General features: G+C 47.6%; 1 protein-coding gene across 1 annotated transcript in view; it reads left to right on the top strand.

Moving 5' to 3' along the window:
• PCSK6 (proprotein convertase subtilisin/kexin type 6) overlaps window positions 1–14,462 on the top strand; it is a 174,531-nt gene that overhangs the window by 33,429 nt on the left and 126,640 nt on the right. Inside the window, exon 4 of the mRNA XM_029952282.1 lies at window positions 8,768–8,872. Coding sequence (XP_029808142.1) covers window positions 8,768–8,872 — 105 coding nt within the window. The remainder of the gene's footprint in view (window positions 1–8,767; window positions 8,873–14,462) is intronic.

A 14,462-nucleotide genomic window follows, 5' to 3' on the forward strand; every position in this document is an offset into this window, starting at 1 on the left:
AGGGAAAAAAATGCCCAAAATCAAGACAAGAGGGGCTCTTCCTGTCAACATCTCCAGGGCAGGGGTCTCCCCCACACACTTGGCTTCTGCCCCTTCCTTGTTTGGCTTTGCAAGTTGTTTGTACTCCTCCCACCTTTAGTCCCTGAGAAGCTTACTCTCCGAGGCCAGTTAGCTCACATGAACAAAGGTGCCAGGCCGCTCGGATGGAAGTGCAGAGTCCTGCACTGGCCTCTCACTTAGCCTGAACCGGCGGGAGTGGAGTTCACAGGAGCCTAGCGTGGGGCTTGGCCCAGGCCGCACGGCCGGCGGGTAGATGGTTGGCTGACTCACAGCTTCAGGACTACCATGGGAGGGGGGCTAGAGAGAAACCAGAAGGCAAGACAGCAGGCACTGGGCTGGGAGACATGGGGTCTTGGTGGGCCCCAGGACCACGCTGTCAACTATATGTAGATGGAGAGGGGAAGACATGAGTATCCTTCCAGTATCACTTGAAATCTGTTCGTTTCATAAGGAGACCAAGATGGTAAGCGAATGTCTCAGGCCCTGCAAGGCTCAGCCTGTACAGCTCAGGACCCAGGTGGGCAGTTTCCCCAAACATGGTTTGAGCTCCTGCCGTGCACCAGATGCAGGGAGGGCCTGAGGGTTTACAGATGACAGTTCCTGCCTTTGAGAGCTTACCCTGGAAGGATGGAGGGAGGGTGGGTTGTGATAGCCACGTGTGGGCAGATCTGGTCCTGGGAGGTCCAGGAGGGCTTCCTGGAGGCAGTGATAGCTCAGGTGATGGTTAAAAATGGAGTGGGAGGTAGTTTTGTTGGTGTGAAGGGGCTGACACACAACAGCAGCACCTGAGGGCAGAAGTGATGCGAGCAGGGCCAGGCCTGTGGCCAGAGAGGTGGCCTGGCCTAGAGGTGGAGATCTTTGTGTGTCCTGTGAGAGGCCAGCACTTTGTCCAATAAGGGAAGGCAGGGCTAGGGTTGGAATGGCAGTACAATGGGGCAGAAGAGGGTCAGAGGTCAGGGCCCTGCCTTGGTCTGAGCAGAGTAGTGGGGCCACCTAGGCCGGGGTGGGGGTGATGGGGTCGTGCCGGGCTTGAGAACCTTGCATCAGGTCACTTCCAGAGGGCTTGGTGACACTGGACACACATGGAGGGTGCGGCACCATTCGCCAAGACAAGGGACTCCTCGGGAAGAGGGACAGATCTGGAAGGAGGTGAGGGGGGCAAGAAGTTGCTTACCTCAGGATGGTGGCTCTGGCTCTGGCTCTGGCTCTGCTTCTGGCGGTGGCGGGGAGGCATCTGGGATGTGCGCATTGAGGGCTGCTCCCTGCTACATTCTGCCAGGAATAAGGAGACCAAGATGGCGAGCAGATGGCCCGGTCCCTGCAAGACTCAGCCTGTACACCTCAGGACCCAGGTGGGCAGGGGAGGCTTCCCAGAGGAGCTGGTGCTGAGCTGAGCCTGGAAGGCCCAGCATCACCCCGGAACCGGAACCTTCATGTGGGGGTGGGCCTGGCTCACAGCCAGCATTCATACAATCAGGTGCCTCTGACTGAGCTGGCGGCCCTCAGACGCAGAAGTGCTGAATTAGAGCAATTAGCAGCTGCCTCGGGAGGTTCCCTTGGATATCAGGGCTGTGAGAAAACCAAAGGCTTGCCTGGTTGCATTTCAGAGCCATTTATGTGTGAATCTTGCATAAACACCCTAGGCAACTGTATACATACACACATACATATACCCACTTATCTGAATACATACACATATACCCACAAACATCCATATACAGACATTGCAACATTGCACGTTGCACATCCATATATACATGCGTGCATATATACACACATTTGAAAACATACATATATACACATCCATATACATGCATGCATATATATACGTAAACACACATCCATGTGTACACATACACACATACACTCACATGTGGACATAATGGAATAGATGCGTGCATGGAATATAATCTATGTCTCTCAGAATTTCTGCTTGAAATGAAGGAGAGTGGACGCCTGTTGAGCCACGTGGCCCTGTGTGAACACACCTGCTGTTGATGAGAACCAGATGAGTGCCCCACCCCCCGCCCCATGGCAACCAATGCTGTGAATGTGGCAAGAGGCAGAAGGGGTGATGGTTATGAATGGGAACTCCGAGGTCACATCCTGAACATACTACTCACTAAAGATGTGGTCTTGAAATAGTTATTTCACCACTCGGTGCCTCAGTTTCCCCAACTGCAGGGTGAGGATAGCATAAGGCCGACGTGACGGTCAAACAAGTGAAGGCATCTAAAACTGTTCACCTACTTGCCTTCAGCAAGTGCCAGCTGCTCTTGGGGTGAGCCAGGAGCCCCCAGTAAACGTTGGGGACCCTCGGGCTGGGAGACAGGGGAAGGACGGAGAATTGCCATTCACTAAGAGCTCTGTGTGCTTTTGTACTGTGAATGTTTTGTACCGTGTGCAGACATTATCTAGACTTTTTATTTATTTACCTATTTATTTATTTTAAAGTTTAGTTATTTTGGGGGGTTGGCAGAGAGAGAGGGGGGACAGCAGAGACACCACTGACAGCAGAGAGTCAGATGCGGGGCTCAAACTCACAAACCATGAGATCATGACCTAACCAACTGAGCCACCTAGGTGCCCCATCTAGATTTTTTTAAATGTCTCATAGGGTACCCCATTAAAGAGAAACCACGTTTCAACTCTCTTTACTCTGGGTTCTTTGATCTCATTTCTTCCAATGCTCTGGCCCAGAACGTTTAGCAGGGTTTTTAATGAGGTTTTAATGGTGTTACCAATTTTATCAACTAATGTGTATAATTACACATCAGTGTTGAATAAAGAGACCCGAGCATTACATATTCAGCAGATTGTTCATATTCTTGGAGGGGGCAACTGAGAGACTGGCTCTAATTAATGCATTGTGAAAATACTATGGACGGGACACAGAAAAGGCACTTAGTGAAATTTTATGTTGCAACTTAAAAAGAAATACACCCAGCACTCCGGAGATCAGATTTATTGATGGACAGCAAGTTGAGGTTCTGGAAGGCCTCAAAGCTGAGCAGGACAGGGAGACAGCCTGGGATGCGGAGGGAAGAATTTCTCTTTCATTCTCAAGGAGAAGGAAGAGGAGGCTGCCTCAAACAGCAGTATTCTGTGGACGCCACTGCACCCCATGTTTATAAAGGCAGGCTGCTTTGATACTGGCTTGAGAAGAGGTGCCCAGAGCACGTGAATGGTGACCCCCAGAGGACACCTGAGGTGGAAACACTGTCCCAGGCCATGGCTGAGGGACAGCAGCACAGGATGGCCCAGAATGCCAAGCTGGGAAGAGCAGCTACTTAATATCAGTGCAGAAATCATATCAAAATAAGGATATTTCCTCAGTTAGGAGATCACCTTGAATTCAAAAAGTCTTTATGCCGCCCCAGTTTTTCTATTTAGCCTTATGGTTCCAGCTCTTGTCAGTTTGACCCTGAAGATGCACCAAAAGCGTCCCAAGCCCTAATTTGTGTATCTCTGTGTCTTTTGGTGTCAGATGTTGTCACCTATTCATCTGTGGCCAGACGGGGGGAGAGTGTTGGTTCAGGAACTGAGAAACCTGAAGGTAACAACTGGCTTATTCCCTGGGCATGTTTTCCCATATATGAAATGGAACCCTTCCCATGGTTCTTTCCCATACTCTTCTCTGTAGGTCAGGGCCACAGGTGTCCCTCATGTTTAACCAGGCCAGTGGCCATGTCCCCATGACCCTGCTGGAGAATGGGGGCTTCCCAGCCATACTGTCCTCTTAGCTCAGGTACCCAGAGATCTTAAAAAGCAGGCCCCTGCATTGGGAGGGTCATGACCGGGGTCAACACTGCTGTGGCAGGTAAGGTGAAAACCAGAGGAAGATTTAGATGGGGTGGGTGAGGAGAAGGAAGCAGGAAATAGCTTCTAAATCATAAATGCTGCATCAGCCAAGCCGACATGACTTTCACTGGGCTGTGTTCCATGGGCAGTCAGGTGCACCCATCTCCTGCTCTGCTCCCCTCCTTGATCCTTTCTGACGTTTTGCCCATGATGAAACCTCATATTCCTGACCCTTGCCTGATGCGAGGGGAGGGCCATGGCAGAGGGCAGGATAGTGTGAGTCAGATAGATGGGAGTGCCCTTGTGGGGCATCTGACAAAGAGGGCTCCTGGAGAAAGGGCAGGTCAAGGGCCACATGAGATGCCACAGGTGCTGGGACAGCAGCTGCCCTGTGCTTCTAAGCAGAGGCCCTCAGGAGATGGAGAAGCCATGTTTATCATCTGAGACTTTGCCGGACTCCCAAAGTACGCTCAGCAGCAAATGCCGTAAATCACAGTTTGGGCAACATTTTCTGTAAAGTCCACACATGAAATATTTTAGGCTCCTGAGCCAGAGGGTCTCAGTAGCAACAACACAATTCTGTCATCGTAATATGAAAGTGGCCATGGGCAGTAGGTCAATGAATGGGTGTGGCTGTGCTCCAATAAAGCTTTACTGATAAAAACACAAGGTATATATATATATATATATATGCCTGAAAGCATTGAAAGCAGGTTCATGAATATATATTTGCATGCACATGCTCCTAGAAACATTATTCATAATAGCCAAAGGGAGGAAGCAACAATCCATGTGCCCATTAGTGGATGAATGGATAAACAGAATGTGGTATACAAATACAAGGGAATATTATTCAGCCTTTAAAAGGAAAATTTTGACAAATGTTATGACATGGATGAACCTTGAGAAGACCATAGTTAGGAAAATAAGCCAGTCACAAGAGAGCAAATGATTCTACACATATGAGATGTCTAAAGCTTTCAAACTCACATAGACAGGAAGTAGCATGCGGTTTGCCGGGGCTTGGCAGGGAGGGGGGATGGGAGTTCATGAAATGGGTGTGGTTTGGGAAGATGGAAAAGTTCTGGAGACAGAGGCTGGTGTTGACCGCACAGCATTGCGATGCGCCCAGTGCCGCTGAACTGCTCACTTAAGAACTATTCACCTGGGAAATGCTGTATTATGTATATTTTGCCACAAAAAATAATTAAAGAGGAGATAGACCAGATTTGGCCATAGTTTTTCCAATGCCTACTCTGAATTAATTAATGAGTATTTTATTTATTTATTTAAAATGTTTATGTTGAGAGAGACAGAGAGAGAGGGAGAGAGGGAGAGAGAGAATGAGTGGGGGAGGGGCAGAGAGAGAGGGAGGGAGAGAATCCCAAGCAGGCTCCTCGATATCAGTGCAGATCCTGACGTGGGGCTCAAACCCATGAACAGTAAGATCATGACCGAAGCTGAAATCAAGGCGGATGCTTAGCCATCTGAGCCACGCGGGTGCCCCAAATGAGTATTTATTAAGCACAGCTTATCTGCAGGCTTTGGGAGGAGGGTTGTAGTCTGACTTTGGAGGCATTATGTTAATTAATCTGGTCTGCAGCCAGTGCCTGCGCCCTAGCAAATCAGGGCCTCTCGTGGTGTCTGGGTTCCCTCCTGAGGATCTGGGCTCTTCTTTATCCTCTCCTTTTCTTTTTATTTTTTAAAAAAATTTTAATGTTAATTTATTTTTGAGAGAAAGAGAGTGCGCAAGAGGGAGAGGAGCAGAGAGAAAGGGAGACACAGAATCTAAGCTGTCAGCACAGAGCCCGAGGGGCCTGAACTCAGGAACCGTGAGATCATGACCTGAGCTGAAGTCGGAAGCTTAACCGACTGAGACTCCCAGGTAGTAGCCCCGTCCTCTCCTTGTCTTACCTCTACAGTAATTCCAGGATCAGACCACCCTCTCTGTCCTGTGCTGCCCTGAATCACACTCTCTGGCCTCAGATCTTTGGTTTCGAGGAAGGAATGTGGCTGCTCCCCGGCCACTCAAGCCCACTCTCCATAAGGACCCTGAAGGTGGAGAGAGGTGTTCAGAATTTCAGAGGGACGCTTGCAGCTGCTGTCAGATTTATTAACAGCCAGTGACCTGATCCACTCGCTGTTTTTTCTGAAACACATTCCAGCTCCTTCTGCAGCTAGCCTTATAGGGGCAGGAGGACATCCTTGGCTGGTGTCCCCTTCTCCTCTGCATTGGGAGTGGTCTTTTCCAAACCCCCCAGGCCCCATGCTGGGCTGGACATAAGCTTCCAGACAGATGTGGCCCTGGTCACCACTGCCACGGGGGCTGGTCTGCACAGTCTACACAGCAGGGAGCATCTGTTCTTCCCATGGACTGCTCGAGGAGAACAGCTCTTGTTAGCTCAGACCCTTGGAAGCATTCCTAAGGATGGCATGGTGGCTCAGACGCAGAGAGCTGGATGGCGGTGGGGCTGGCTACCTCTGGCCTGGCTTGGCTGCCCTAAGGCCAGGTGCAGCCCTGAATGGCCTCCAGGGCCGCCCTGACACGGGTTTGCCTAAGGTCAGCAGCTCTGCAAGTAATCCATCTCTTTGCCAGCAAATTTGATTCACCTCTTAGTTTCTCCATGTCCCTGGATGGGAATTGACTTGAATGCCCAGAGTTAAAAAGGCCAGGAGTTGTGAAACATCTCTCAGGGATGGTGGCAGCTTAGAAGCAAACATGCTGATTAAATACTGCTGTAAGTTAAGACTCCATTATTGCTTCTGGCTCTAAATCACAGCTCTGGCGTGCGTTAGGAGGAGCCTTAACATATCTAGTAATTAACTCTGTTGAAGAAGTGAGCAAGGTGACTCATCTGGAGGAGAAATAAAAGTTCTTTTGTGCAAAAAGGGGCTGAAATAACGAGGTTTATGGTGGCAGAAGGGGTGTCTCAAGGTAGAACATGAACTGAGAATCTTCATTGCAGAAAACCATTTATTGAGCACTTACTACCTGCTGTGCACTCTGCTAGCTCTTCCTATCTTTACGTCACGTACGTCTTAGTGCACCCTCTAAGGCGGTAGTTACCATTTTCACGAGGAAACTATGACTCAGAGAGGGTCTGAAGCCCAGGTCCCCCGCAGGAAGGGGTCGAGCTAGAATGTGGGCCCAGATTTGGCCAAAATCTAAAGCTTCCTGGTCCTAGTGAAGGGAATGAAGGAGCCGTGGGGAGAAGCCAGCCATAGAATCCCAGCTTCCCACACCAGCCAGTGTTTGTTGAGAACCCACCAGGTTCTAGGCACGTTACACATGATACCTATTTAGACCTCACGATTATAATAGTATTCAGTGTTCCAGGAGCACACAGGAGCAAGCTTAAGTGAAAAAGGAGGATTCATATATTTTTTATTTTAAAAATGTTTATTTTTGAGAGAGCCAGCACACACAAGCAGGGGAGGGGCAGAGAGAGAAGGACAGAGGATCTGAAGCAGGCTCTGCCCGGTCAGCAGTGATCCTAATGCAGGGCTCCAACTCACAAACCCTGAGACCATGACCTGAGCTGAAGTTGGATGCTCAACTGACTGAGCCACCCAGGTGCTCTGAAAAAAGGAGGATTTTTAAATGGGTATCTCCTGCCACTCAAGAACAGGAGACAGCCAGGCTGCTGGGGTTGCTGGAAATGAGGGCTGGAGGGCTCTCGCTTTGTGAAAATTTGTGGAAATGGCCACTCAGAACATCCACATCACTCCAGGTCTCTGCCTGGGCCAGTCAAACCTCAGGGGGTTAGGTCGCAGCAGACAAAATCGCTTAGTAGGGCGGATGTAGCCAAAGGTTGTTGAGAGTCGCACAGACTTTAGTTGTAGTGAACTCCAATGGCTAAGTAGTTTTGTCCCCATTTTACACATAACATAAACATAATGAGATTCACAGGGGGTGACTGTCCTTGCCAAGATCACGTGGCTAGTGGCGGTGAAGGGAGAGGGCGGGTTTTGAACCAGGTTCAATCGTAATCACCACACGTGTGCTGCCCTAGAGGACAAATTGTCTTAAATTCACCCTTTGATCAGAAGCTGGGAAAAAAGCTAGGATGGTTTAAGCTGAAAAGAGCAACTTGAAAGTCTGTGCACTATTCAGTCCAGCCTCCTTTTAAAAGTTCTACTTTGAAGGATGGTGACCAACAAGCTAATTTCATCAACCAGTGAAAGAACAAGAAGCAGGTCTTCCGAGAACAATGTCCTGATACTCAAGGGTCACTGAGGCATAAGGGCCCTCCTGTCCTGAAGGCCACATCCATTGCTTCTCTTGGTTCTGTCCAGCCCTCAAGCTGAAATTTGTCTCGACAAACCACCCCTGGCAGAAAATTGGGATGCCCTGGGGGTTTGGATGTTCTCATCTGACCTTTTCACAATCCTCAAGCAGATGGACGCGAGTGTTTTCTTTGGCTCCCCTGTTACGCTTTGGAGCGAATGTTCATTCTTAGATCTTACCGTTTACCCATGGGGTGGAGAGGATGGAGTTTGTTTATAAATGAATATTTTGGTGTAAGCCTGACGTGACGCTAATTTAGCTACTTCAGGGATGCTTGACCCCAAATGAACATGGAATTTTGTCCACCAAACTTGGCCATGGTAGTACACATCTTAAATGATAGGAACTTAATACAAGATTTAGAGGAGTGTTTGCTTCGTTGGAAATACTACCCTGTGTTGTTTATCCCAAAAGGATTTTCTAAATCTACCATCATGTTTGTAAACACCGACTATGAGCCAGAGAGAGATGAGTGGGAAGGAAGAATGAAGGGCACATTTCCTGTGGGAGCAGAATGAGTCTCTAAGAGAGAGAGGGAAGATTTTTGCAGGATGGAGGATTTTTGAAGCTGTTTGTAAGGCTGTATTAACTGATAATGTCCTGCTTCTTATGTTGCAGATTGGAAACCTGGAAAACTACTACCATTTTTATCACAGCAAAACCTTTAAAAGATCGACCTTTAGCAGCAGAGGCCCTCATACCTTCCTCAGGATGGACCCCCAGGTACGGATTTCTGCTCTCAGGACAGAGAGGCCTAGAGCGTTGTTTGCTTTTTGTTTGGGTCTGTGGTTCTAAAAATAACTGAGCCTTGATTTTAATATGATTCTACATAGTCCTTAGTTTTCCTTATCCACTTTGAATAAAACAAGACAGATGTGTAGCAACACATCAGGCCATCTGAATGCTTGGAATATTTGGTCCCTTGTCAAACCGGAGAATTTAAATTGGCCTCAGTTTGAAGCAACAATCAAATGAGTATAGATCAATTGATATTTTACATCTTTAAAATCAACAAAATGCACAGTAATTAGAGGAGAGAAATATATGAACATCACCCACAACAGCAAAAAGACCAGAGAATTCAAACCAGTGTTTTAATGATGAAATTAGAGATTGGGCCGAAAGATGTTTTTGTGGTTGTCATAACACATGTCTTAATGGTTACCATGAATTTAAAAACTTGGGCAGTAAATATAACTTTTTCCCTCCTTAAAAATTCATGTGATCTTTGAGAGTAAGACAAATATAATTTGCAAAGAGGCTGACAGTTTAAGTTTTCCTATAATTCATGTTTATTGGGTGGTTCATGATACTTCCTTTCCGCATAGATTTGAGACTAATATTTCACAAATGCCAGTCAAAACAGATACTTGGTATGCGTACAAATTGAAGATGGTCAAGTTAGCTTTCGATGACTTCATTCATGCAGCAGGTGGTTCTGGAATACCAACTCTGTGTCATGCTCTGTCCACAGCAGTGTTATTGGAGCGGGTGGTCAGGCTGATAGAAAATGAAGCAGTAAGTAGAAAAATATGTGATCTATCACAGGGTGATGAGTGCCATGAGGGAAAATGAAATTCATGTGAGAAGCAGTAGCAGCCCCAAATGAAGCCATTGGTAAATCATAGTTTTAGAACACCGAACTCGCCTTTTCTTGAAAGCAATGTGCTAAAATGTTAGTTTGAGCTTCCAAGCTGGCTCACGATACTATCTCAGCAATTTCCACAGAATATTTATAATAAAGTTTCCATGGAGAAATGAGTTCTTGGTGTTGTCCCAGGCCACCCCAACTGACAATCATAGCTCCTTTTGTATTGGCTGAGCCAGGGATGAGTGGGAGAGATGGCTGTCCCTGGGCACTGTACCTACAACACGCTTCTCCAGGGCATCGCTTTGTGATGCTCTGGTTCCTAGCACATGAGAAAGTGGTCCTCATGGAACTCATTCACGTAATTGGGCTGTGACAAGGCAGAAATGTACATATTTCTGAATTCATTTTATAGGTGGGTTGGTGAACGGATAGGTGGATAGATAGAAGGAAATAAATATGAGGCGCCTAGGTGGCTCAGTTGGTTAAGCATCTGACTTTTGACTTCGGCTCAGGACCTGATCTCATGGTTTGTGGGTTCAAGCCCCACATTGGGCTCTGTGCTGACAGCGTGGAGCCTGCTTGGAATTTTCTCTCTCAGCCTCTGTCTCTGCCCCTCCCCTGCTTGCACATGCATGTGCTCTTTCTCTTTTTCTCTCTCTCTGTCTCTCAAAATAAATAAACATTAAAATTTTTTTGATGAAGGAAATAGATATGAAACATTATGCTAATCCCATTATTCCTTCCTAGCAGGGAAAAGATTTCAATGTTTATTAAGGGACTAGTATTGCTTGAGTCTTGACTTTAACATACATTTTCTCATCTGATCATAGGGGCTATGATTATACCTGCGTGTGTTCACACGATGGAACCAGAAGGAATGTATTTCAAAGGGGCTGGTACATATATTTCTTCTTCCTGGTAGGAGGAAGCAGAGCCAGACTGTAGGTGCCAATTCCTGCAGAACAGACCTGATCTGATGCCTCTGTCAGTGTAACACTGAGTGGAAGTCAGTTCTCTGTGTTGGTCACTGAGGAAACTGGATTCTTTGAGGCTGCACGGGGGTGCTGAGAGTCACAGCAGCATCACCTATCAAAGCCTCAAGAAACTTCTGAGCTAAGAAGGGAGTTCCGTCTGCAGTTTCACTTCTAAGCAAACGGTGCTGTCATGTGAAGATGATATGGGGTGAACTGAAGCCTTCAGAGTTATTAAACTGCTACCGCAGAGCTAGTTACAACGAGGGGCAAGCCAGTCGAATGGGGGAGCCCTGGGACCCCAACATAAGCATGCAATGAGCAGATAGTGGGGCAGTGCCTTTCTTGGCCCCTTTCTACAGGTTTTTCTGAGCTGGTTTCTCAATTGTTAGAACAGGCAGAGTAGAAATAGGACCTGAGTCTTATAGACATCCTTTCTTTTTTTTCAAGTGACTAAATTTTAAAACTGTTAAAGGTATTCACCTTGCCTGCTCTTCCCTTCCTTCCCAGAAATATTAGTTGTGCACCTGCTGGGTACCAGGCCCTGTGCCCCAGCGGATGCAGGGATGCCTGGGCATCCACCCTGGGTGAGTCCCCAGTGGAGCAGGACATACAAGCTGGGCATAAGATTATCTGAGGTGGCAGAGAAAGAGCCCAGGCAGGCTTGAGCGCCGCGGGGCTGGAGCGTCCAGTCCCGAACTTCACTGCGTCATCTAAGGTGCTGGGCTTGTTCATGTGAGGTGCATTCAGAGTGCTACATTCAGTGTGGGACCAAGGGCAACCCGTTCCCAGCGATCGGTTGTGTCCTTGAAAGGAAGAGAAGGAAGGATAGACTTTCTCTGAGCAAAGGCTATGGCAGTTAACATTTTTTCAACTAAAAGTCCTTTTTACAGAGGAACTTCTTAAAAAGTTCCTGGCAGGGCCACTATCAAAGCATCCTGCCGCTAGAGAAGAGAGAGACAAGGTCAACAGCTTGCACAGTCCAGCCCTGGCTGGGACTTCCGTGCAATTGGCTGTTGCTTTCTCACTGCACTAATTAAACCTGTAGCCTCTGGGAAAGCATATACACATCTGAACCAATTATGAATTCAGAATCGTGAGCGAGATCCCTCTGTTTAAATCGGTCTAGTTGAATACAAACCAGATCAATTAGCTGTCAGTCTGGCTAACTAATATTTACTCTGCCTCGTCATTCTGATTAAATATTGGGCAAAGTTAGCTGGTGTACAGATGTGTTTAGCGTTATCTTCTCGCAGCGTGCCCGAATGCTTTCCTACCTGAGCGGAGCGTTTCTGTGACACCTTGGCATTGGGAGATGGTGTGATTAGTATTCATAAGAAGAGGATAAGATGAGTTAACACTATTCAGAGACACTGGAATGCAGAGTCGCCATTAGGTTTGAATGACCAAACTGGAAATGAATGTTACAGGGCTCCAGGTACAGTGCGATGGAATGCAGATGGTATTTCACTTTAATTAGCTCCAGCCCCCATTGTGTAAGAGTGCTTTGATAAGCGATGGAATTTACAGTCCACCCCTATATCACAAAAGAGCAGAGAGAGTGTACATTTGTTAAAGCAAAACAAAACACAAGTGGGGAGGGTGTATTTAAGAGGTCTTTAGCCGCCTGTGCGCCCGCAGGCACACACATGCATTTATTAAGCATCTTTTTGCATGGATCGCATACCAGAATTGTGCTGTTGTTTTCTTTATATTCTTAATTACCTTTACTTGATGTTTTGGTTTCTCGTTGTTTTTTTAAACCACCCTTCACAAGGGCCGTTTTGCTCCAAGTGCTTTGTGGATCAGCCCTCTCCTCGGGAGAACAGGGAGAATGGGGGAACATTCTCCACACGCAGTATCAGTCATTGGGTTTTTCCAAGGGCTATCATTTAAGCAAACTGAAAGCATTTGTTTTTAACTTGTTCTTTTGCCAAAAGTCTGGAGAAGGGTGGATGTTACAGAAGCGTCGGCCAATGGCTGTAAGCGCTCACAAATTTTTTTTAAATTACTTGTTCTGATTTTATTCCAAGCTGGCTTATAGTTCGGCGTGGCTGCCTGCCTCTTCCAACCCTTACATTTTAGTGTGATGACTCGGGTACAGCCCTTCCCTTTCCTTCAGTTCTCAGCCATGTTGATGACAGAAATGGAAGGATAGAGATGTTATCGGCAGGCCCTCGGTGGCTCCTTCCTTCCGGGGCAGTGGGAACCCTCACTCTGAGGCTTCATTTCAGTGCTTGAAGCTCAGAAGTTGGAAATGATTTCCAAAACCAGGAGGATGGGACTTTGCTCCCAGAGTTTAATCAAAGCTCAGGTTTCTTTCCAGCAGTGATGCAACGTTTAAGCAGATCTTTCCATTAACCACAGATGGAATTTTATCTGAGAGTTTTGTGTGCTAGAGCCATTTGAAGTGCAAACAAAAAATTCCTGGCAAATTCAAGCACATAGACAGCAAATGACCAGATTGATCTTGGGGTCAATGAACTTGTCGTGAGCTGGGGGCAGGAGAAGGCTGCCACCCAGGGTCTGATGGATTTGCCCATACAAAGACTGGAGAAATCTCTTCATATTTTCTTAAAAAAAATTTTTTTTATGTTTCTTTATTTTTGAGACAGACAAACAGAGAGACAGAGACATAGTGTGAGTGGGGGAGGGGCAGAGAGAGAGGGAGACACAGAATCCGAAGCAGGCTCCACACTCCAAGCTGTCAGCCTAGCGCCGGGCATGGTGCTTGAACTCATGAACCACGAGATCATGATATGAGCCGAAGCTGGATGCTTAACTGGCTGAGCCACTCAGGTGCCCCTGTCTCTTCACATTTTCTGTACAACCCAACTGGGTCAAGTGGAATACCCACTGTGAATTGATAAAACGTTAGAATTTCAAAATATACTTTAAAAGACGGTGCTTTTTAAAAATTTCACCAACACATTCAATGCTTGCACTCAGATGTCTTGTAGACACCCCCACAGTCCACACGTCCCCAACCCAACTGACCATCCCTGACTTTGCCTCTGTCCCGGAGAAGAGCACCATTGGCATCGATGGAATGAGCACCAGCCTCCCTCATACCACACTTGTCATGCATCCTGTACAGGCCCTTGTCCTGTGTCACCCCCTGCACCTCTGCCCTCTCTCACCTGGACGACTGCACTTCCCTCCTCGCTGGCCTGCCGTGGGCTTCCTTACCTCTCACCAGTCTGCTCTCCAGCCTCCTAAGAGATCTTATGAAACATACATGTGATGGCACCACCGCCCCCTGGATGTCTGCCCCGGGCCCTTCTTCCTCTGGCCTCCCTGCGGCCCCCAGGCCCCAGCTGCACTGGCCTTTACCACTCTCCTCAGACGGCACGGGCTCTGCCCCCTATGGAGTCTTTGCACAGACTACCTTTTCCAGTTGTGTCTCTTCCCTGCCCTCTCGTCTCGCCTCATGTGTGCCTGTTGCCAGAAGCTGACTTAGAGTCCTCAGACTTGATTTGCTCTCCCTATGGTTGTATATTTATATTCTAGATTAGTGAGACTATGCCATTAGAATCTGTCTTCCTCACTGGATTTCAGGAGCAGAGGGGTCATGTCTGTTTTTCTCACTACCCTTGTCCCAGCATGGCATTTGAGCATAGCAGCGGGAGGGCCAGAGAGGGTCTAGGTCGGGGCTCCCTGTCCAGCCTTCATTCCGAGTCAACCATTGTCACAGGGGATGCCCCATCTTGAAAGGTTTAGTGGTCGCATAGATGTAGGAGAAATTGCACTG

The sequence above is a fragment of the Suricata suricatta genome, chromosome 9 (assembly GCF_006229205.1).
Source record: "Suricata suricatta isolate VVHF042 chromosome 9, meerkat_22Aug2017_6uvM2_HiC, whole genome shotgun sequence".
Lineage (NCBI taxonomy): Eukaryota > Metazoa > Chordata > Mammalia > Carnivora > Herpestidae > Suricata > Suricata suricatta.